At 38.0% G+C, this 22,121-nt stretch overlaps 1 protein-coding gene across 2 annotated transcripts in view; it reads right to left on the bottom strand.

Annotated features, from left to right (window-relative positions):
* Window positions 1–22,121, bottom strand: part of LOC129733952 (uncharacterized) — a 160,506-nt gene that overhangs the window by 120,056 nt on the left and 18,329 nt on the right. Inside the window, exon 1 of one of the 2 annotated variants that reach the window (XM_055695602.1) lies at window positions 13,867–15,382. The exons of the other annotated variant lie outside the window; for it this stretch is intronic. Coding sequence (XP_055551577.1) covers window positions 13,867–14,281 — 415 coding nt within the window. The 5' untranslated portion in view covers window positions 14,282–15,382. Of the gene's footprint in view, window positions 1–13,866; window positions 15,383–22,121 lie in introns of those variants that run through there. 2 annotated transcript variants of the gene reach the window in all.

Raw genomic sequence — 22,121 nt, 5'->3', positions numbered from 1 at the left:
TTAGACCAGCAATGTTTTATCGTCCCCTCAATGCTAAAACTAGATAACTCGAAAATTGAATTGGTTTCGAGAAAAACGAGTTTGAAAAATTGACCTATTTTGGTGATGACGAGTCAAATGCCATTTTAAATGGCTCAGATTTCCTGAAACGCATCCGTATCATTTCACGTCTGTTAAATCAACGAAAGAATCAACAAAAAACCAAGTTTATCAGTTTTAGCACAAAACACACTTGTTTGTACGTTGAGATATCTAGTTTTATAATTGACTAATAACACTTTTTCTTGTAATCATATTTCAACGAGTTTAGGATATGTCATAGAGCTCGACGCGATAAATATGATGCCATACCTAACTCAAAACCGACAATTTTCGAGTTATCTAGTTCTAGCATTAAGGGGGCGATATGTAGCCCCCATCTGGACAAGTTGTTGTGCAACCAGAAAGAAGATGCTTCAAAGGATTCAGAACAAACTTCTGAAAATGATATTGAAGCGTCCTCGCTGGTTTATCACGAATGAACCACACAGGCTTACTAATGTGGAAACATTAGAAAATATGTCAAACCAAATTATTAGGGACAGTGGTAAATCGCGATTTCGCGGAAGCCGCGAATCCCGCGAAATCCAGTATAGGCCGCGAAATTTACTAAAACCCGCGAAATACCGCGAGAGTAATGAAAAACAGCACCATTCTATGTCAATTATGAAACATTTCGATTTGAAAACCAGCTAGACGGACAAAGTTGAGTATTAATGGGCACCCAGATAGCAGCGCGACGCCTTTTTCTACGCAACCGAAAAGATGAAACAGTACCTACTAAATCGCTCACTTACAACGCGATTTTGTTAACCTGAGTTGAATTGTCTTCGAAAGATTCGGCTGCTAGATCCACTTGGAGCAATGGTTTTGGAAACCTACATGATAGGACAAAATCCAAGTTGCGAGATGAACTGAGCTGCCGTGGGCTGGGATTTTGACGTAAACGCCAAATTTTCAAATTTCGTTTTTTTACGTAATACTATAGTATAAATAGCCCACTTCAAAATGCTAGTTGCCGTTTTTAAAAATATTAAAAAATAGCTGAGAAATATCAAAACAAAGAAGTGACGTTAGCGCCATTTTGTATAGAAATGACGATGAGATAGGAGTGCTTCGATGCTTCTGGAGCGATTTTGTGTTTCTGGCGCTTACGTCAAAACGCCAGCCCACGGCAGTGAGGGTGTACAAGCAAGCATTTTTTAATATCCGACAGTAAGATTGGTTTTATAATTTAATTCGATTCGCGGACATTTTCTTGAACTTTCCTGGTTTTTAATTAAATATTCATCGATTTCCGGAAACTCGATAGATACGGAACGCAACGTCAGCCAATAAAACTGAAATAATACGTGCCTGCCAACACTGCAATAGCACTAAAATCAATTTGATAAAGCATTTACTTTGAATTAGTAATAATGCAAAGAAATTTATTTTGTTTTGTTAGGGAATTAGAATAACGTTGTCCATTGATGTGAAGTTTCGAAATATTCAGAGAAATTATCGTACGGGTGAATTACCGCATATTAAATTAAATAAAACAGTTGTTTCTTGTTTTTTCCTTAAAAAAATCTCTTTATTTAGGTTGCCGCGAAATGACTGCGATATTTGAATATTTATTTATTTATTTATTGAATATTCAAGTGCCGACAAAAATCGTTGCAATCTTCAATTACAACCATAGGCTCACTTTATAGTCAGTAAGATAGGTGTAAAATTAGATTAAGGTTCAATTTTAAATTCCTTTTTTTTCTTGACAAGAAGGTTTACAATTTTTCTACAATTATATTCACTTAACTGCGGAAGCAATTTCAATCTTTTAATTAAATAAAGCTTAAAATATATGTAATAATGTTGATATGTCACCATTTGTGGCAGAACACACAATAAAAATTCTGAATAATTATTAGTAAATAATTAATTCATCAGAAAACATCCCCCCTATTAAAAAAAACAAAACTGGTAAAACTGCAATATTGACGTAAAACTATGAAAATCTAAAAACTGAAAATGTGAAAAATATGTCCAATTTCAAACTAGTCATATTAGTTCTGGACAACGACTAGGACAGTCCTTACTTAGCAATAGCAGTGGCAGCGGATAGCAACGGTGGTAGCTGCTGTAGTAGATGCCTAAGCTATACCCCTAAGCGTAATGTTTGGCAACGCGGTGGTCCCGATCTCCGTCCAGGATCAATTATTTTGGGTTCGTGGTCACTGTGGAATAAAAGGAAACAAAAGAGCCGATAAACTGGCAGGACTTGGATCGCCTCATCAGTTCATATGACCACAACCCTCCTGTGGCCTATTCGCCTGTTCCCTTAGAATGGAAATGGAAGCATGAGGAACTCTGGAAGCGGAATCTACAAACGCTTTGATTGGTAGACAGTCTAAGCGGTTCATCATACCGAACGTTTCTGTGACTCGTAAAGTACTGGAACTTTCAAAGAAAGATCAAGGCACATAAACTGGTTTAATAACAGGACATTGTCCGAGCTGTTATCATTTGAAAATTATTGAAAAACTTCAACCTCATGTCGCGTATGTGGGAAGGAAAGAAACGGAACAATTGTTATGCCGATGTCCAGAAATTTCTATCAAAAGTAGGCCACTGGGACCCTCTGAAATCCGGAGAACAAATCCCAGTACGGTTTGCGCTTTATAAGAAGTGTAATACCAGAGTGGACTTATGCTATTGGTCAGATTATAACGACCAGTTCCAATAGTGATACGTTACCCTGATTTAGCAAGATTAAAAAGGGGGTATATGTCACCAAATATCGAATCACAATGAAAATATTCCTTGCTCCCAAAAACCACCACATGCCTAATTCGATTCTATTTAGTTGATTAGTTCTCGAGGTGAGCATAAATTTGAGTTTCATTTGTATGACAGCCCTCTTTCACAGAAAAGGGAGGGGTGTCGAACCACCATGGACATATTTGTTACCCCTAAAAACATCCACATGCCAAATTTGGTTCTATTAGTTCTTCAAGTTGTGCGAAACTTGAGTTTTATTTGTATGAGACCTCTTCCTTCCAGAAGAGGAAGGGGTGTCGAACTACTATGGAAATGTTTTTTTGCCTTCAAAAACCTGCGCATGACAAATTTGGTTTCTTTTACTTGATTAGATCTCGAGAAGTGCCGAAATTTGAGTTTTATTTGTATGGGACGCCTCCCTTTCAGAATAGGGAGGGGTCTCGAATTATCTAAATCACTTTTTCCAGCCTCTCAATTCACTATATACAAAATTTCAGTATTTTTTAAGTCTATATGGATTAAACAAACAGACAGAACTGCATTTTTATATATTTAGAAGAGAATAGATTAATTAAAAGAAAATATCTCTAAGCTTATTCATAAAAATCTGAATTTATTTAGCTCTCTGTAACATCACAGTTGAAAGAAAAAATTATTAAATATCGCACTGTGGTCCAGAAATGAAAAAAGGTGGTCAAAAGTCAATTTCTGGTAAACGTTACATTTTAGAGCAATACTGTCTTCGGGAAAGTTTTAGAGTAAAAAAAGACCATCGATTATACTTCAAAAGATTCATCAAAACGTAAAAATGCAAAGCTTGCTATGTTTTGACGTAGGACTACGTCTTAGTTTTCTATACTAGATTACATTTTGTGAAATTGAAAATGAAACTGGCAAATGTTGCGTTAGATTTCAAATGATTATAGCAAGCGAACGACTTAATGCATCTTAGTCATTTATATGTCGGTGGATAGATTTTCCTTGCTATTCCCTTGCTTCCCGAGCACGGATAACAATAACATGGACGGAATAAATTCCACTGCCTACATATTTTGACTCAACAAAGTGTTTGGTTCCGTTTGTCTTTCTCGAAACTGCGTGGCCACGCCCTCATGGCGAAAAATTACGCTGTACTCGATACAAAAGATTGCGTGTAGAACATTCAGCTTCAGTCTAGTTTGTCACACAATAGCGAGTGGAGTATAGCTGTTAGAGGTACGCGACATTGAGAAACGAGAGCTGCATACGAGTCAACTTCCAGGCACGGCGGAACATGTTACCTTCATTTTGCATACGGCAGCAACAGTTACCATCGTCCGCTGCAGGATATTTTGCAGGCACAGCTACTGGAGGGCACAGCAAATTATATAATGCGCGACCAAGCAAAATATTCAATGCTACCGATGGTGCGATCATCAGCATTCTGTAGCACACATTTCGAGCTGAAGATTATGGAATCGGTTCTTTTCAGAACTATACTGCCGCTCATGGCAAGTCCGTCCCAATTGCATTTTTGTCAATTTTGAGTTTATTTATGGAATCAATTCCTTTATATGTCTACTTTCGATAGAACAAATATTTTTGAATACTTCGTTCTGAGGAACTATGAAAAAAAAATAGCAAGTCGGTTTGTCCCATAGCAAAAGTGATCGCAAGTCGGTCCCATGGCAAAAATCTTCGCAATTTAACCCCACAGCCAATAATGATTATGAAAAATGAGATATTTACCACAACTTATGGTCTTCAGGTTTAGAATTGGATGTACCAAGTGATATTCGATAGGAGGTTTGATTGAATTTCACACGTTCTACATTGTGTGGCTCTAGCTGATAGTACAATGTTTTCTTCAAGACAAAGTTTCCACCAGTAGCTTCTTTCAGCTGTTGGTTGTTGACAATGAACGCTTCAGGTGTGTCACTGTATTGTTAGTTAAAGCATTTTTTAGTAAATACTACTTTTCGTATTTCATCCGTATTTTATGTAAAGACGTGGGCCAGAACTGCAACATTATTGTCGTGAATTTCGTTTTGAAGAATTTGTCAGTCATATCAAATACTTCGGTATGCTACTTACCTGTTTTTTAACGGAGCAAACATTTTCCTAAGCTATATTTGTTCTTTCATATTTGCTTCCACTGCTACCTCGAAGCTGTCCGCCGTCACGAACGTGTGACTGCTCTCAGGAAAATTTAGAATAAGAACACTGAACAGAACACTGATTTCGAATTTATCAGTAGTATCAAATGTAAAAACAAAATCTAATTTTATTCTGAGCGGCGCAGTTGGTACATTATGTTATGCTTCTCACAAAAAACTTGTTTAATAAGGCACGAGAGAAGGTCATTTATGAATTGACCAGCGATGGATTCATTCCAAACGCAAGCTATAGCACCGCCATTGATTTGCAGTAGTTTGTTTTCATCACCGGTCGTAGCCGGCTATGGGACTGACTTGCTATCATTCTGGCTACGTACCGTAAAAGTAATCGCATGTGAGTCCCAGCTTATGATTTTCAACAAATTTTAGTCAAATTTCGGTGTTTATACAAGTTTTATGATGTAAAAGTTTTAGATTGTGATTGCAGTACTAAATTCTGTTGATGGTCTTGATTGAAAAAGCATATGAGTGCCAAATTTCACTCAAAGCGTTTCGATTTTCAATTGCTGTTTACTCGTCAGCACCAAAACGCAAATGGGACGGACTTGCTATGAGCGGCAGTATAAATGCTTGAAGATAAGAGTTATGAGAATTTTCACAACTACTACTAGTGTGAAATGTTCATCTATTTCTCAATAATCATTTTTATAATAACGACCAGGGCGCACCAAAAATAAACGGTAGTGTTGCCTATGAATAGTTTATCACAGCAAGATATAACCCTCATTTCAAGAATTTTCACTGCTAAATTGAGTGATTTTCTGGTTTAATTGTTTGTTTATGCCCACTCGAATACCGTTATCAGTCAAATATTACTAACGAAAATTAGTTAACCTAAGAACCAGAGTGATTTTCGCATCGAGAAAGCAAAAACTTTCTTTTGGTGCTTGCTTATGAAAATCACTCAGTAGTATCGAAGGTGTTTTGTTTTATTTCTCTTTCTCTAAGCTGCGTGGCCACGCCCTAATGGCGAAAATTTACGCTGAACTCGATACAAAAAAATGCGTGTAGAAAATTCAGCTTCAGTCTAATTTGTCATACAATAGCAAGTGGAGTATAGCTGTTAGAGGTACGCGACATTAGGAAACGAGAGCTGCATACGAGTCATCTCCCAGGCACTGCGGAACGTGGTACCCTTATTTTACATACGGCAACAACAGTTACCATCGTACGCTGCAGGATATTTTGCTGGCATAGCTACTGGAGGGCACAGCGGAGAGCAAACTTTATTATGCGCGGTCAAGCAAAATATTCAGTGCTACCGATGGTGCGATCATCAGCATTCTGTAGCACGAATTTCATACTGAAGATTACGGAATCGGTTCTTTTCAGAACTATAGATGCTTGAAGATAAGAGTTATGAGAATTTTCGCAACTACTACTAGTGTAAAATTTTCATGTATTCATGCATCGTTAGTTTTACAATAACGACCATCAAATATAAACGGTGGTGTTGCCGATAAACAGTTTATCGCAGCATATAATATATACATTCAATCCTACGTCACCATTTCATATAACCCCTAGGGCTGTATACCTTGTAGTATTTTCCAACAAAGATCCGCTATTGATCAACATGACATAAATAAACTTACGTTAAAAATGTTTTTTTCCATGATTTTATATGTTTCTGCAAATTTCTGCAAGAAATTTTAACTGTCGTGTGTGCAGAGCACATGGACATTTGAATTGGTGATAATCTTGCCGTGGGATGTGTGGGAAACGGCAGAAAATCGAAAATTACTTGTCAAAAGTTAATTTTTTGGCAGGAAAAAATGATAGAAACCTAATTATCATATAATCAAATAAAGTCTGCTGTAACACATAAAAAATAAAAGTCTGATGTTATTTCAAAAGATCAGTGCAAATTTTTAAGATATAATGGTATAAAATATGAATTTTAACGGCAAAAACCCTTTTTTTAAACATAATTGAGCAGATTGAGAAGTAGCTACCTAGTGTCTTCTTTTTTCGTTATGTTATTTTGAAAAACTTTGCCAAAGACGGCGATAAAAAAAATTGATTTTTAGGGAATATATTCTTTTTATCTCACTTGTAGGGGGATTCATAACGGATCTGTTAATGTCCAAAGAAGGGTCTTGTTTTACTCTAAAACTTCCCGAAGACAGTATTACTCTAAAATGCAATGTTTATGAGAAAAGGACTTTTGACCACCTTTTTTCATTTCTGGACCAGAGTGCATCGCCAGTTGATTAAATCTTCATTTCATTTAGGGATCAGTTTGGATGAAATACGGTGATTTTTTGCAGTTTATTCAAACACGAATAAAATGAACCAAAGGAAAACTGCTTAGAAACTTGTCATGACATAACATTCAGCAATGAGATTTTTCGATACATTATATGTGCTATCAAATTACCTTTTTGATGGAGAAGTTAGCCTCGATTCATTTTTCTATAGATTTTATAACTTTTGATTGTAAATTGTAAAGTGTAAGACATCTCTCATGCTAATTTCCCGTACTGTTTCGTGCCACGAAAAGCGTAATCCTTGGTTCAATACAACCATAAGTATGGCAATTGTTAACCGTGATATATTGAACAAGGAATGGAAAAGAAGTAAAAATTCGGATGTTCATCTTGAATTTAAAAGAATTCGAAATCAGGTAAACCGACTTATTCGCACAGCTAAACAAAATTATTTTACCTCCCGCCTTGACATGAATGTGCCTCCTAAGGAATTGTGGAAAAAACTGAAAACTCTAGGAGTTGGTCAATCATCATCGCAAACACCGAACAATTTCACTGCTGATGAAATTAATCACAAATTTTGTAGTCATTTTTCTCAAAACAACTCGCCTTTCTCTAGTACCCTCGGAACATACGAATTCAATAACGATGCTTTTTATTTTGGTAGAGTTAATCAAATTGATGTCATTAAAGCCATGTACTCAATTGATTCTAATGCTATGGGAGTCGATTTAATACCAATGAAATTCATAAAAAATATTTGCCCTAATTTGGTTGAGCCTATAACACATCTTTTCAATTCTATAATCACAACAAGTGTTTTTCCTGATGCTTGTAAAAAATCCAAGATTATACCTATTAAGAAAAAATCCAACTCTAACACGATAGATAATCTGCGACCCATAAGCATCCTTTGCGCTTTGTCTAAGATTTTTGAAAAAATAATCAAAATGAACCTTTGTGATTATATAACCAGGAAGAACCTGTTAAATCAGTTTCAGTCCGGCTATCGGACTAAACACAGCCCAAAAACCGCGATGCTAAAAATAATTGATGATATTGGTCTTGTACTTGATGGTGGTCGGCCCGTTGTTCTAATTTTATTAGACTTTTCGAAGGCTTTCGACACAGTGTCACATACAATTTTATGTCAAAAACTGAGATCAAACTTTGGACTTTTATTACATGCATCAAATCTGATAAATTCATATCTGAGTGGGCGATCTCAAGCAGTCTTCAATAATGGAATACTTTCTCAGTTTCTGCCTGTATCATCCGGAGTCCCACAAGGCTCTATTCTGGGACCAATTTTGTTTTCTTCATACATAAATGACCTTCCTGAAGTCATCAAAAACTGCAAGATTCATCTGTTTGCGGATGATGTTCAGTTATATTATGGATGTAGTAGTAACTCGGCTGTAGAAATAGCTCATAAAATTAATGCTGATTTAAAACGAGTCTTTGATTGGTCTGCAAGAAATAAGCTCACATTGAATTGTACAAAAACAAACGCAGTTTTTATTAACAATGGCTCTATACTTGGTACCTTGAAACCGGTGTTGTTTCTAGGCAATGAAATTGTCTCATTTGTTGAGGATGCTGTTAGTTTGGGTATTCGCATCCAATCTAATTTTGGTTGGGATAAATATGTGCTCTCACAATGTGGTAAAATTTATAAATGTTTACGCTCGCTTTATACAACAACAGCGTTCCTCGCAACTAACACAAAATTGAAACTTTTTAAGAGTTTAATTTATCCCCATTTTTTGGCATGTGATTTTTTGCTTGACGATGTTCCAGTCACTGTTTTTAATAAGCTAAAAGTTACGTTACATTCATGTGTGCGTTATGTGTTCAACTTAAACAGGTTTTCTCGTGTCTCCCACCTTCAGTATCGCCTAATCGGTTGTACTTTGGAAAATTTTAGTAAGCTGCGTAGTTGCCTATTTCTACATGGTTTGTTGAAAACGAAGCAACCTGGTTATCTACATAGAAAATTACAAATGACCCGAAGTAATCGTTCCTTGAAATTTATTATACCTAGACATCGCACGTCAATGTACGGGAACTCATTTTTCGTACGAGGTGTAGTACACTGGAATTCATTACCCAATAGTTTGGCCAACATACCTTCTTGCACAGCATTTAGAAGAGGATGTTTTGAGCATTTCAAATGAGTAGTTATTCAAGTATTATTGTTATTTGAGTAGTTTTTGTCATGAAGTTTCTTTACTATCTGGTATTTTTTGTGTGATGCCTATTCTACTTCAAAAGAGTTAACAATGTAATATTAAAAAGACAGAAGTCTTAAGTTACGAGATACAAATACTAATAAATAAATAAATAATTTCTGCACATAACTTAGTTGCGACCTAATCACACAGACAAGGCAAGTCACAAAAAATATGTCAAACGCATCAGCATCGCTCGACCTGCTTTGTATACATACATCAAACGCACCATCCACCTCCGCCCTACTTCCCCCCACGGTGAACAATTACCTTTGCAAATGCAAACCCTCTCTTTCACTTGCCTCCTCCTCCCTCTTTCGGCGTGCGAATCCTCGAGTTTTCGTTCGCGCGGATTTAGTTTTCCATTCGCTGCTCTTTTTTTGTGTGTCAACTTGCGGTTCGTGGCGCTACTTTTGGTTTGCGTGGAATGCGGTCTTGTGCTGCGTCAGTTGTCACCGCTGCTGGTGCCATCATCGTTCGTGACTGTCACCGCCGCCGCGGCCTGGTGAGCAAGGCTATGCGAAAAAACAGAGTGCAGTCAGTCTGTCAGCTGACGGACGTGCGGCGACCGTGGTTCGAGTTGCCAACATGCCTACCAATTCGAGTTTATCGCTAGAATCCCCATATCACGACAACTTTCCTCCCCGATAAACGGCGTTTTTTTCCAGCTGGACATCAAAGTTATCACTAAACATTCCTCTGCCTTGAACTGTTCCAACCGGGACAATCTTGATGCGCGCTCGGTTATTGGTGATTCGGCTATCACGGATTAGTTAGACGTCCTTATAATTCAATCACGTTCGTTCAGGTTCAAATCATGTCGGCACTCGGTTACACGGGCAACGCAAAGAACACCACAATTATAATGGATTACGGTCTCGCCCCTTAGCTGTGACTGGTTGGTTATCGGTTGCCTCCGAGGGGGCGCGGGATGGAAAGAAACAAAACCAAGCAAAGCACTTTAAAATTCTTTACACAAGTCACACTTGGGGTTCCATGGCGATCATTGGACTCAGAGCAGAGAACGGCATATCAAAACAACTAAGCCCCGCGTGATTCGTTATTCTCTTCCCCTTCTCGGTCACCGGGCGCGAAGTTAGTGAAGGAGTATTTTTACTGCCGCATAGGCCACATGCATGTACCGGCCGCCGAGGAGACGAGAGAGAAGTGAAAGAACCTCAACGGACCGAATGAAGGTGGAAATCGAGGTGGAAATAAAAGCAATAAACCAACTGAGCGTTGAAAATAGCAGCGCGATGAATCACTCGTACCGCGGCTCGGCGGTACTCGAAGGACTGCGACCCGAGAGTGGAGAAACCCTTGGCGGCGAAACGGCATGGGAGCTGCGAACTGAAAGCTGGCTGCGGGCCCTCGATGGGAACCTCTTGCTTTGCCCGGTCCGCGGCTGCCTGAGATGTTCTGTTCCTCCCCGAGTTCTGCATAAATTTTGGCAAGATCTTTGATTCGTGGATAGGAAATTACTTTTGACGATGGTGAAGTGACTCACAAAAGCACGCTAGTTTGTTTTGGTTCGTTGTTTGAAGTGTCAGGTGGCAACCGTAACCATCGGTACCGCTGCTTGCAAGACAGAAGAATGTTTTCTCTACCTTTCTGAAGTACATTTTGATCAGATTGTAGCAATTCTGTGCAGAATTCGCTAGAATTAATTACATACAATGTACACCATTTCACATTTTTGAAAACTGAGCTTCATGTCACAATCAACAGGTGACCCACAGTTGCGATACCACTAGCTCAACACGTGGCAAGCATATCAAATCCCATCACAAACAAGATACAATTGCTCCCAGAGCCACAAACGTGTGGTGTGTCTTCGTCACTTTTCTTTGGGTGGTGTTAAGTTTCCGATAGCAAAAGTAACAAATTCCAAATGGCCACCAATTTTTTTTGGTCGTTTTGTTTTAGACTCTCAAGACAACTTCCGTCATTGGTGCTTGGTGTCAAACGCCACAAAGCAGAAGCGCGCACAGTTTTGTCGCTCATTAAACATTCAACCCCAAGTGCACGAGGAGTTTCTGGATTTCATCGGAAATCTCCAGCTCCCACTTCTGTTCGGATGTCTGTCTGTCTGTCCGTCCACGTCTGTTCTCCTATGCATAATAGCTCCGACACGGAATGCATTTTGTATGCACAGATGTCAACTGGAAAACAACTGGAGGAGAGAGAGAGAGAGAGAGCGGAAAACAATTCTAAACAGGAACACTTGAAAGAAACCATAACTAATGCAGCGTGTTCTGCTTTCAAAAGTGTGTAAATGGTGTCCCATTTCCCTGGGCACATGCCCGACACTCAACGGATGAATTAAGCCACGGGTCCGTTGTTTAGTCTAGAATCAAGCGGAACAGAAATTGAAATTAACAAAGGAGAGATTTTTGTTTTTCAAAGTATTTAGAATTTTAAAATAACATAATTATCCTGTGACGTTTTCCGGTTCTAGTGAATCCTACAGGCTTCACTTGACTTAGAAGTTTTTCAGATTTCTCAATTACACTGATTGGCTGGCCTTTTACATGTTATTCATTTTTTATTGAAGGTGGTAAACTAACCTCAAATTAGCCATCTCATGGTGGTTCTTTGTGCAACTCAACTACACTATCTTAGATCCATTACGGAAGAATAGATTACGAAATGTGCGGTCGAGATTTTTTTCGTTCAAATTTAATATTATGAAATAGTTACTAAACTACAAGAAGATAATCGACTCACCATTTTTTTTTTTAATTTTCAATCAATCCCTTCCCTTTCCTTTCTTCCGGGTAAGAAATGGAGAAAGTGTTGAAGTGAAAGTGTTGTAAGAGAACCTCTGCCCCTGCTTCTCTAACGAGTATAACGGAAAGGAAGATACTTTTGTCACCGTGGTAAGTTAAAGATTTTTATCCTTCCCTCCACACGCCTAAATTCATAGACTCTCATTCTCTTCTTCATCGAGCCTCGTTAGTTGCCCATGTCAAGCAATTATAACAGCCTGTAGAGGTATCCTCAATAAACAGTGTGTGACTTTTTTTTCTGGAATTTGACGTGAAGGAAGAGTCTAGTAAGGAGATGGGAGGGAGCCTGAGAATAAACCCATACGTAAAAGTCGCTCAGATACTGAGAAGCGAGAAGAACCGCGCTGCTCCTGAGATATGGTGACCAACCACCGGGCAAGTGATTTGTTTGATTTAAAGGCAGCCACAGGCGCAACCCGCTGCTATCCACTGAAATGCGCTGTTACTGAGTGCTGATATCTGCTGCTACTGCTGACAACTAGCCAATTCAACTTCCGACTAATGAATGTAGTAGCTGATTTTACCAGAAACACTCTTTTATAACCGAAGGTTGCTACGAAATACGCCACGCCTTTCTGTTCAGTTTTATTGATTTTTGTACACAGCGAACAAACACCGATGGTGCTCTCCCACACGCAACTATTTTAACCCGTATCGTGTTGCGGTTTGTAACCATCAAGCGATTTCGTTTGCTCGCTGTTGCGTGTTGCATCATGTTGGAACTGAGCAGCTGGGAGACGACGAAATTCTGTTCATGCTGATTGATTGAATCGACTTCATATCAGTTCTGCACAGTCGAATTGTATTCGTTATAAAATGAAAAAATAAGCAAAAATACAAAATTTACAAGAACCACAAAAGACCCAATCGAAAATAGAGGTAAAATGAGAAAATTATGGCGAAATATTTGCAAATTCATGAGATAACTCAACGCGCAGAACGTAATTCAAAACTATGGGAAACAATTTGCAGAGTAAAAAAAAAAAATTGAGAGAAATATATAGCTATACAGACCCAAGTTCTAGAAACATTCTGCGTAAAAGAAAGAGACAAGCTTAGACTAGATATATAAGCTCAAAAATAATGAAATGAAATTAAATCCCAATTGTAATGAGAAAACCTTAACCACAAACGAAAAATAAAGAATTTTAAGCGATTAAGAGATAAGAAAATAAGAACATATATAATAAATAGTAAAAAATGGACGAAAATTAAAGTAAATAGAGAAGTGCGAAATGTCAAACTTAATGAAAAGTTAAAAAATTAATCAAAGGTCAATCAAAAGCACAATCAAATGACAAACTAAAACATCAACCATGAAATCAAAATAAAAACAAATACCCCGTAGTTCGTTTTCATTAAATTGAAGTCATAACATCAAAACGGAAACTGATGGTGAACTGGTGTGGAAAATTACAAAGAATCACGTATTACCCAATTCTTTCCCGATATTCGGCGAGAAAAGATTGATCGAACTTCTTCGTTCTATTTTTATATCGACAACGAAGCACCAGCTGCAATGTTAGATTGTTGAAATCATTGAATTCAATAGATTACAAATAGCGAAACATTTATAGCCCTTAACTGTGATGTTTCAAATATAATAAGTTTGTTGGTAAAGGTATTCAAAATTCCAATTATCTCACGCGAATTTCCCAACCCAGAACAAATCCCAACTTACACTTAATCAGCACAACTCCGCCATTTCCATCGCCATTGTTGTTCCTCCCTGCGGCAGTCGGAGACGGTGGCGGCGATGGTAGCACCGACTTGTTGCTACCATTACGGGAAATCGTCGTCGTCGTCGTCGTCGTGGTAGTTGCTGCTGCTGGCTGCGTTGTCGCAACCATCGCCACCGCCGCCGCCGTCTTTGCCTTATTCCCACCGCCACGGTTGCCATTTTTACTGTTGTTGTTATTTATATTAATCGCATTCTTCGGTTGCTGGTTTCCATCATTGTTGTTGCTTCTGTTATTGTTTGCGGTGACGTTCTTCGTAGCACCGTTTCCACTTGCACTGCTGCTTCCTCCACTACCAACACTTTGGCCTGCTTTGCTGTGCTTTCTTTTGTGATGTTTCTTCTTGCGATCCATCATGATGAGGCACGCGAATTTATTTTTTACTCTAGGGTACTATCTACAACTAATAAAATTCGAATATTCGCAACACGAGCGCGGCTCTGAATCCTGCAACAAGCGAACCCTTTTCTACTTCATTCATTTCCATCAGAACTTGCAAATAGTAAGTACAAGTTCACCTTTAAGTACTTGCGAACTAGACGGTCGAGTCACTAACTAATCACCCACTTGTTCAGCGCCATTAACACGATTCCAATTAAAGGTATCACTCTAAACTTGGCTAGTGGTTTCCAAGTATGATGTCATTCGCGATAAGCTCCGCGGGCCCAACTAAACGCACACACCGCACCAGAATAACTGATCAACTGAAAGCGAATCGCTGTGAATATTTCTATTTTTTTTCGCTCAATTTACACACCAGGTTTTATGCTGCTCCACGGTTTAGAGCCATTGCGAACCGTTGTGGAACGATTACATTTCATTTAGGCATTTCCTCTCGGGGAACGCCGAGCAGAAACAGACACTAAACTAGTACCAACACCATCATCAACATACGAACTTTACTATCAACCATATCCGGTCGTGTTGCTGCGCGCTCCCCTTTCGTTACTGTTGTTGCTGTTTCGCACTCCATTCGGTGAATAACACTTTAGGCAGAGGTTAATTTTTCTCTCTTCTATTGTGATTCTAATGAAAGTGTTGCTCGCACAAACTGTCTGTACCGATTAGCAGCAGTAACACATGATTGAAGTAGTCATTGACTTCTTGGAATGAGTCTCGAAAGTTTCCTGGAGTTCCGAAAAAAAAACCTGCTGCGATTTACACAAACACTAACTAGCGTTGCGAATCCTGTCACTGCAGTTGCACCTGTAGGGCCGCACAATTTTGTCACAGTCCTTCTTCTCCGCAGTTCGCACAATTTCTGGTTGTTGTACTGATTCTTGAGAGCGTCCGCACGGCCACGGATAACAAAGAAAAAACTTGCGCGTACACACACGCGCGTTCGCTCGCTCGCCACAACACGGGACGGACGACGCGCACTGTTGAGCCGACTGAACCGAACCGCACGAGACAACGATCAGAAATGACGACGACGACGACCCGGGTTCGGACGCCGAGCGCACTATATTGGTCCGTCGATCGGGACACCGTGTAAAACACAGCTGCTGTAAACCGCTACTGCTCGACTCGACTCCAGGAATGCCGCACGCGGACGAACGGTGGATACAAAGTAGCTGCAGCGAGCTCTCGCTCACTCTGTACTTATTTAGGCTATTTTTTTCTTCTTTCAATGGAACTTGCCGTCGACGTTGCCTGTCCTGCCTGCATAACTAACTAACCGGGCGCAACGGAAGTATTCAAGGTGTCCCCTGTTGTGGTGCCACAGGGGGAACTGACGACACCCGCCTTATGTTTTTTCTCTCTTTTTTTCCACACATTTTTAAACACACACACAATTTCAACCTGGGCAGATACGCAGCGACCACGAGGATCCTCCACGTGTGAGACGGGAGTTTGGGTGAAGATTAGGCGGTCGATCCTATCATGAGCCAAACTCATACCACACAGGCGATTGTGGCATAACATTCATTCGAATTTGCAGTGCAGTGAAGTCTGTTCATCTCCGTGAACACGCGCTATCATAGCAAAGTGGGAGAGAAAATACGAGAGAGAGAGCAAAAGTGAGAAGGCACAGATCATGCGACAGACGATGCAACAAGTTGATTGTTGCATGAGGGGTGAAGTGGCCAATACAGGGCGAGCCGATATATGAGGTTGTTGCATATGAAATACAGAATATAAAATTCGCTAACATGGCAAAGTGGATTTATCAAAATTTCGTTAAGTGAATTTATCAAAATTTAAGGTAGTGGCCTTATTTATAGTTATAATAATTTGTTTTTAGTTATAGTTAATAATCGTCCTAATCTTTTGCATTATAATTTCAACTGAATTTTGCATCAGATTGCAGTTCTAGTAAATTTCACAGTATTATTTCCAAATTTTATTTCAAAATTTCACTGGTTCTGTTTGACAAATACCCAAATGGTGAAATCATCTTATCCTTACATCGATTTTGGATTATCATATTGACTTCCTGTCTAGGAAAAGTATAACTTTTTTGATTTTATCACGGTCGAAAAATTTCACCGTGAATTATGCGAAATGATAAAAATTGAATATTTTGTGTTGATATCAAATGAAATCTATGTTATTTTGAGTAAAATGATGCACTTTTATAGTTCAATGAAATGTATGTTCAAGATACAAACCAATTTAATGAACGAAAAATAAATTAGATCATAATACTGTTCTTTAAATTCTGAAGCTTGAAAAAGTTTGTAAAGATTTTTTTTTGTGTAGAGTTATTAACCTCAAACTGATCGGAGTCCGCCTTATCGTGGTGTAGCTTGGGTAACGCTAAATGGACTCAACAATCGTTTGCTTGATGCGAATCCTATCTAAATCCCCAAGCCTCGATAGAGATATGCGTGGCCACTAATGATGACTGTCAAGCCTACTTTAGCTTAGATTGGTTCAGATGTTACTCCCAAACATTGTTCCTCAAGCAATCTGAGCGGAAGTGATAGTCATTAGACTGCAATCTATTAAATACAGCGTGCTTACGCTACGCTGCGCTCAAACTGATTGAATTTCTGACGAACGGCTAGTAGGGGAGCTCGTAGCCTCGAGGTTCCAAAGTACCCTTAGACAAGCGATTGTTCATGACTTATGAGTTCTAAGCTTAGTAGAATCAGACCGTTCCGTTTATTCTCAGGCTTCTTCCCATTCACCACTTTGACCCATAAAAAGGTCAGATCCGACACTCAGTTAAATGGATACACACCTCTCTAAGCAAGTACATTTGCCGATACCTTGCTGAAGTACCCTACGAGGCTCGGTGAAAAAGACAAGTAGAGATAAAGCGTAGAGGAAAGTATAGGGGTATGAAAAACCATCAATTACCACGATGGAAAAAGTATCCTACCTTTCCGAAACAGTCAGAAGAAGTAATCCAACGGTAAACTTGGTTTCTAGCAACAACGATTGTAACACTTCCTTTCTTCCTTCTCGAATTCGACTGTAAGGACCGGCGCATCTATATACACAATAGTTTCGGGTGTTTTCAAACCCGAAACCCGAACCCGACCCGTACCCGACGGGTTCGGGTTTGAAAATTTTTAAAAGTGTCGGGTACAGGTCGGGTTCGGGTTTTGTGAGAAAAATATTTTCGGGTTCGGGTCGGGTTCGGGTTTGAAAATGTCGGGTTCAGGTCGGGTTTAAGTATGAAAACCCGAAACACGACTATGAAATCTATGAAATCTCGGGTTCAGGTTTCAATGAAATAAAATTTTCGGGTTCGGGTTTGAACGAATAAAAAAATTTCGGGTTCGGGTCGGGTCCGGGTTTTGACCGAAAAAAAAATTCTGGTTCGGGTCGGGTACGGGTTTGAAAAACATCAAACCCGACCATCTCTAATACACAAGCGGGAGCTACTGAATTGGTGTACATTGAAGATGGTAAATTAATCTCAAATCAACTATCTTACGGTGATTCTTTGTGAAACTTCACTTGCTCAGATCCATCACACAACGCAACTACTATTTTGTAACAAAATGTGCGGTCTATCAAGCTCAAGCTCAAGCAAATATGTAAAATTGTTTAGTGCCTACTGCACAAAACAACTAACAATCTTTGGAAAATTACGCAACTGCATTCATACTTGCAAACGGTGGAGGTAGTGAGGTACACTACTACGAAAGTCGGTTAGGTTATTACAGACATTTTTCTTTAAGAAATCAGAGTTCAAACTTCAACTATCCGTTACACTCTAAAATATAAACTGAATTATAGCTCGAAGTGAGAGATTTTAAATAATTTGTAGATTAAAGTTGAGAAAAACAAAATCTCTGTGCTCCCTTCTCATAAGCCTATACTGAAATTTATTATATTTTTTTTTTACGCAGAATTCCATCTTTCCGGTAATATTCTTGGAAAGGGTTCAAATTGAATTACCGAAAACATCCAGAGCGTAACGAAAATTGTCCAATTCCAAATAGTAATAACTCAGTTAGTTTTTAACGATTTTCTTTCATTCTTTAATTTGTTTACCGATTGTTGTTTAGAAAATTGGATAAGCGTCCACCAAAATGCGGAAAATTGTGATTTTGTAATGCTAACTATCGCACCACAGACAAATAGACGTGCGACTGATGACAATTTTTTCGTCCAGAAAAATGATGATTGTTTTGGAATTTTGTTTAGTAGGCAGTAATGCCGCTGGGTTACAAGCAAGCGCGCACACTCATTGGCTAAGACAAAACCGTTAGTAATGCTACTGGTGCTATGAGCAAAGACAAAACCCCTTTTCTACAAAAAATTAGTTACTAGGAAAAAAGTCACATGATGGCGCATTAATGTAACGTTTCTAACAAGGACAGATTTTCTGGATTTTTTTGTGATTGTACTCTTGAAAAATGTAGATTTTTACTCGCATTACTGTGTAAAAAGAAAAAGAGAACATTTTGAGATATTCAATTTATATTCATCGTCTCAACTTTTTCTCAAGAGAATTTTTTTTTCTTGTGGTGTTTATTTTTTCTGGAACGACAAAAATACTAACTACATCTTTTCTAGATAGATAAGTTTTCATTTTACTACTAGCTGACCCGGTAAACTTCGTCCCGCTCACTTTTGTGTTTAATTAAATAATTTCGAACATTCCAAATTCACTGATCCCTTGCGATGTGTTTATAATCTTCAAATGCACGATTGGATTTCAAAATGGCATTTGAAGACATTTTCCGGCCTCTGGTCGTCATTTTGGTCCCGGAAACACCCATATTAGAATCCGGAAGTTTCCACCTTAAATTTGAAAATGGCCCCTGCAGTCGAGTATTGGCTCCTGTGCATCGACCCGGTAACTGGAAAACTTGGTTAAAATATCTGTTTAATTTGTATGGGAGACCTCCCTTTCCCTCCAGAGTACGGAGGAGTGTCAAATCACCATGAAAACCATCACCATGAAAATATTTTTCGCACCCAAAAGCCTCCATATGCGAAATTCGGTTCAATTAACTTGATGAGTTCTTTAGTTGTGAAGAAATTTGGGTTTCATTTGTATGAACCCTCGCTTCCAGAAGAGAGAGGGGAGTCAAACCACCATGGAATTTTTTTTGCTCTCAAAAACCGCAACATATCCAATTTGGTTCCATTTATTTGATTATTTCTCGAGATGTGCAAAAAATTGTGTTTCTAATGCTGGAAACCCATCCCTTCCAAAAGAGGGAAAGGTGTCAAACTATTATGGACATATTTGTTACCCCCAAAAACCTTCGCCAGCCAAATTTGATTCCATTTACTTGGTTAGTTCTCGAGATGTGCAGATATTTGTGTTTCATTTGTATGGAACTCCTCCCTTCCAGGAGAATTAGGGGTGTCAAAACATTATGGATACATTTGTTACCTCTGAAAACATTTACCTGCCAAATTTGGTTGTATTTGCTTGATTGGTTCTCGAGATGTGCAGAAATTTGTGTTTCATTTGTATGCAACCCCCCCTTTCAGAAGAGGGAGGGGAGTCGAATCTACATGGACATATTTGTTACCCCTAAAACCATCCACATGCCAAATTTGGTTCCATTTACTTGGTTAGTTTTCGAGATGTGCAGAAATTTGTGTTTTATTTGTATGGGATCCCTTACAGAAGAGGGAGGGGTCTCGACTTATCTTAGTAACCTTTCCTGGCCTACGGGCCCTCTTTATATAAAATTTCACGCCTATCGGTGCATTAGTTTCAGAGCCTATATGGATCAGACAGACTGAACTGCATTTCTATATGTTTAGATGGATTACAAAATTTTGACGAATAACAGTAAATATTGTAAACTTCAATGTGTGAAAAATTAGATTTTTTGAATAGGTACTTTTTATTATTTTCTGTAACATTTGTAAAATTTGACACAAGGGCAAAATCATTTCAAATCGCCTGGAAATACGCGAAAATTTAATCGACCATTTTTGATTTGAATGAAACTTTGCACACGTATTAGGCTTAGCAAACTGAGCATTTTTCACAGGTGGAGAGATTTTTTACACTCATGAGTTACATTCTTACAGGGCGTATGCCTTTTGGCATAGGTTTTATTCGAAGCATTGTAGCCCAGAAACCGTTGGTTGTATAGAAAAACTGTCTGAGAATGAGTTGTAGGGAATTAAAAATGCACCATAAAAAAATATACACTGTACAAAAAAAATGTTTTTGACCAAAAAAAATTAAAAATAAACATTAAATTTCAATTTAAAAAAAAAAAAGAGTTGAATTTTTTTTAATTTTTTTTAAAGAAACTTGACGTTAATACGCAACTTTTAAAAAAAAGACCAGGATGGAGAAATGAAAAATAATTTTTTTTATGGTAGATTTATTTTTTTATGAAAATTCTAATTGAAACATTTTTCAAAATATTTGTATTCTGATAATTTTAAAAGATGCAGAAAGTCATTTTGAAACAAAACGCTCTTGGTAGTAAACATTCTAAAGGCATCGGTTTTCGAGTTATTTCTAATTTAAGCTCGAAAGATTATAATTATTTAGAAAAATACACGTTTTTCTTAATTTGTCCATGGTTCTCCAGCAAAAACCATACGTTCATTGGAACGCTTGATCAAAAATATACAATTCATTCTTTGACAACAAAACGATTGGGCGAACGGTTCTCAAGAAAAGTGTTAAATGTTCTAAGTGATATAAATATATATAAGAATCAAATATTTATTTTCGAGTTTTATTATCTTAGGAACATATTTTTTTATGACATAGATACTTTACAGAACTAGTTTCACCTTATATTTTATATACATCATAAGTAAATGATTCGTCATCTTTTGAAAACAGCTTCGTTTGTATCTTATTTTCTGAAATCGGAACAAACGAGTGATACTTTTGTGTGCCAGCTATTATTTTAGATTTTTTGAAAATATTGCTCCATTCTGTTACCCCTTGTTCATATTCTTCATATGATACCCAACTAAATGACATGTTTGATGAATTTTTATTACTCTTCTGATTAGATCAATCATACAATTCTTTTGCGCTTGTAATGGGATGTTCATGTTCTTTAGCTAAACTTGCATTTCCTGCCATTCGTTTTAAAATGCCACCAATTGCATCGCATGGGCCTTTACCATGAGAAGTCGCAAAAAAATGCCACTCTGCATCGACGTTATATTTTGTTTCGAACTTGCAAAGACTTGCAAAGTTTTTTCTATTTTTATATTGTGAGGCAGCTCCATCAGACATTAATATTGCTTTTTTCAACTCTATTGTTGTTTTCAAAAAACTCATTAATTTGGCAATGAACACCTGAACCGCAACAGTATCATGATGGAGTACTTCTGATATTATAATGAAGCTGATATTCTTAAGTGTTCCAGATTCTGAATAGTAAACAACGAAGGGATGAATGGTGGCTTGACTATCATTCCAATAACTACACGAATCACAAATTGATAAAGACGTATTAAAATGAGCTTCACTGTTCAATATTTTTAATTTGGCAATAACGTTTTCGTTTTATTTGCGTAAGCTTGATGAGCACCGATGATCAGGAAAGGGTTTACAGCATTTGGGCTTGGTGTATTAAATTTTCACTTTATTCATCTTCACAAAATGCAAACTGTTACTAACACATCTGGAGTAGTGCAATCGTATTTATATACGAAAACAGATATTATAGGTAACCCAGTAGTTATTGGTTGCGTACTTTACAAACAGTTATTATTAGTAAACAGGTAGGTAGTGTTGCACGACAAACATATTTTTTTATAAAATATTCGGCAAGGGGGAACGTGTAGGTAG

This window comes from Wyeomyia smithii, chromosome 1 (genome assembly GCF_029784165.1).
Source record: "Wyeomyia smithii strain HCP4-BCI-WySm-NY-G18 chromosome 1, ASM2978416v1, whole genome shotgun sequence".
NCBI lineage: Eukaryota > Metazoa > Arthropoda > Insecta > Diptera > Culicidae > Wyeomyia > Wyeomyia smithii.
This window is presented reverse-complemented; position numbering and strand designations above follow the sequence as displayed.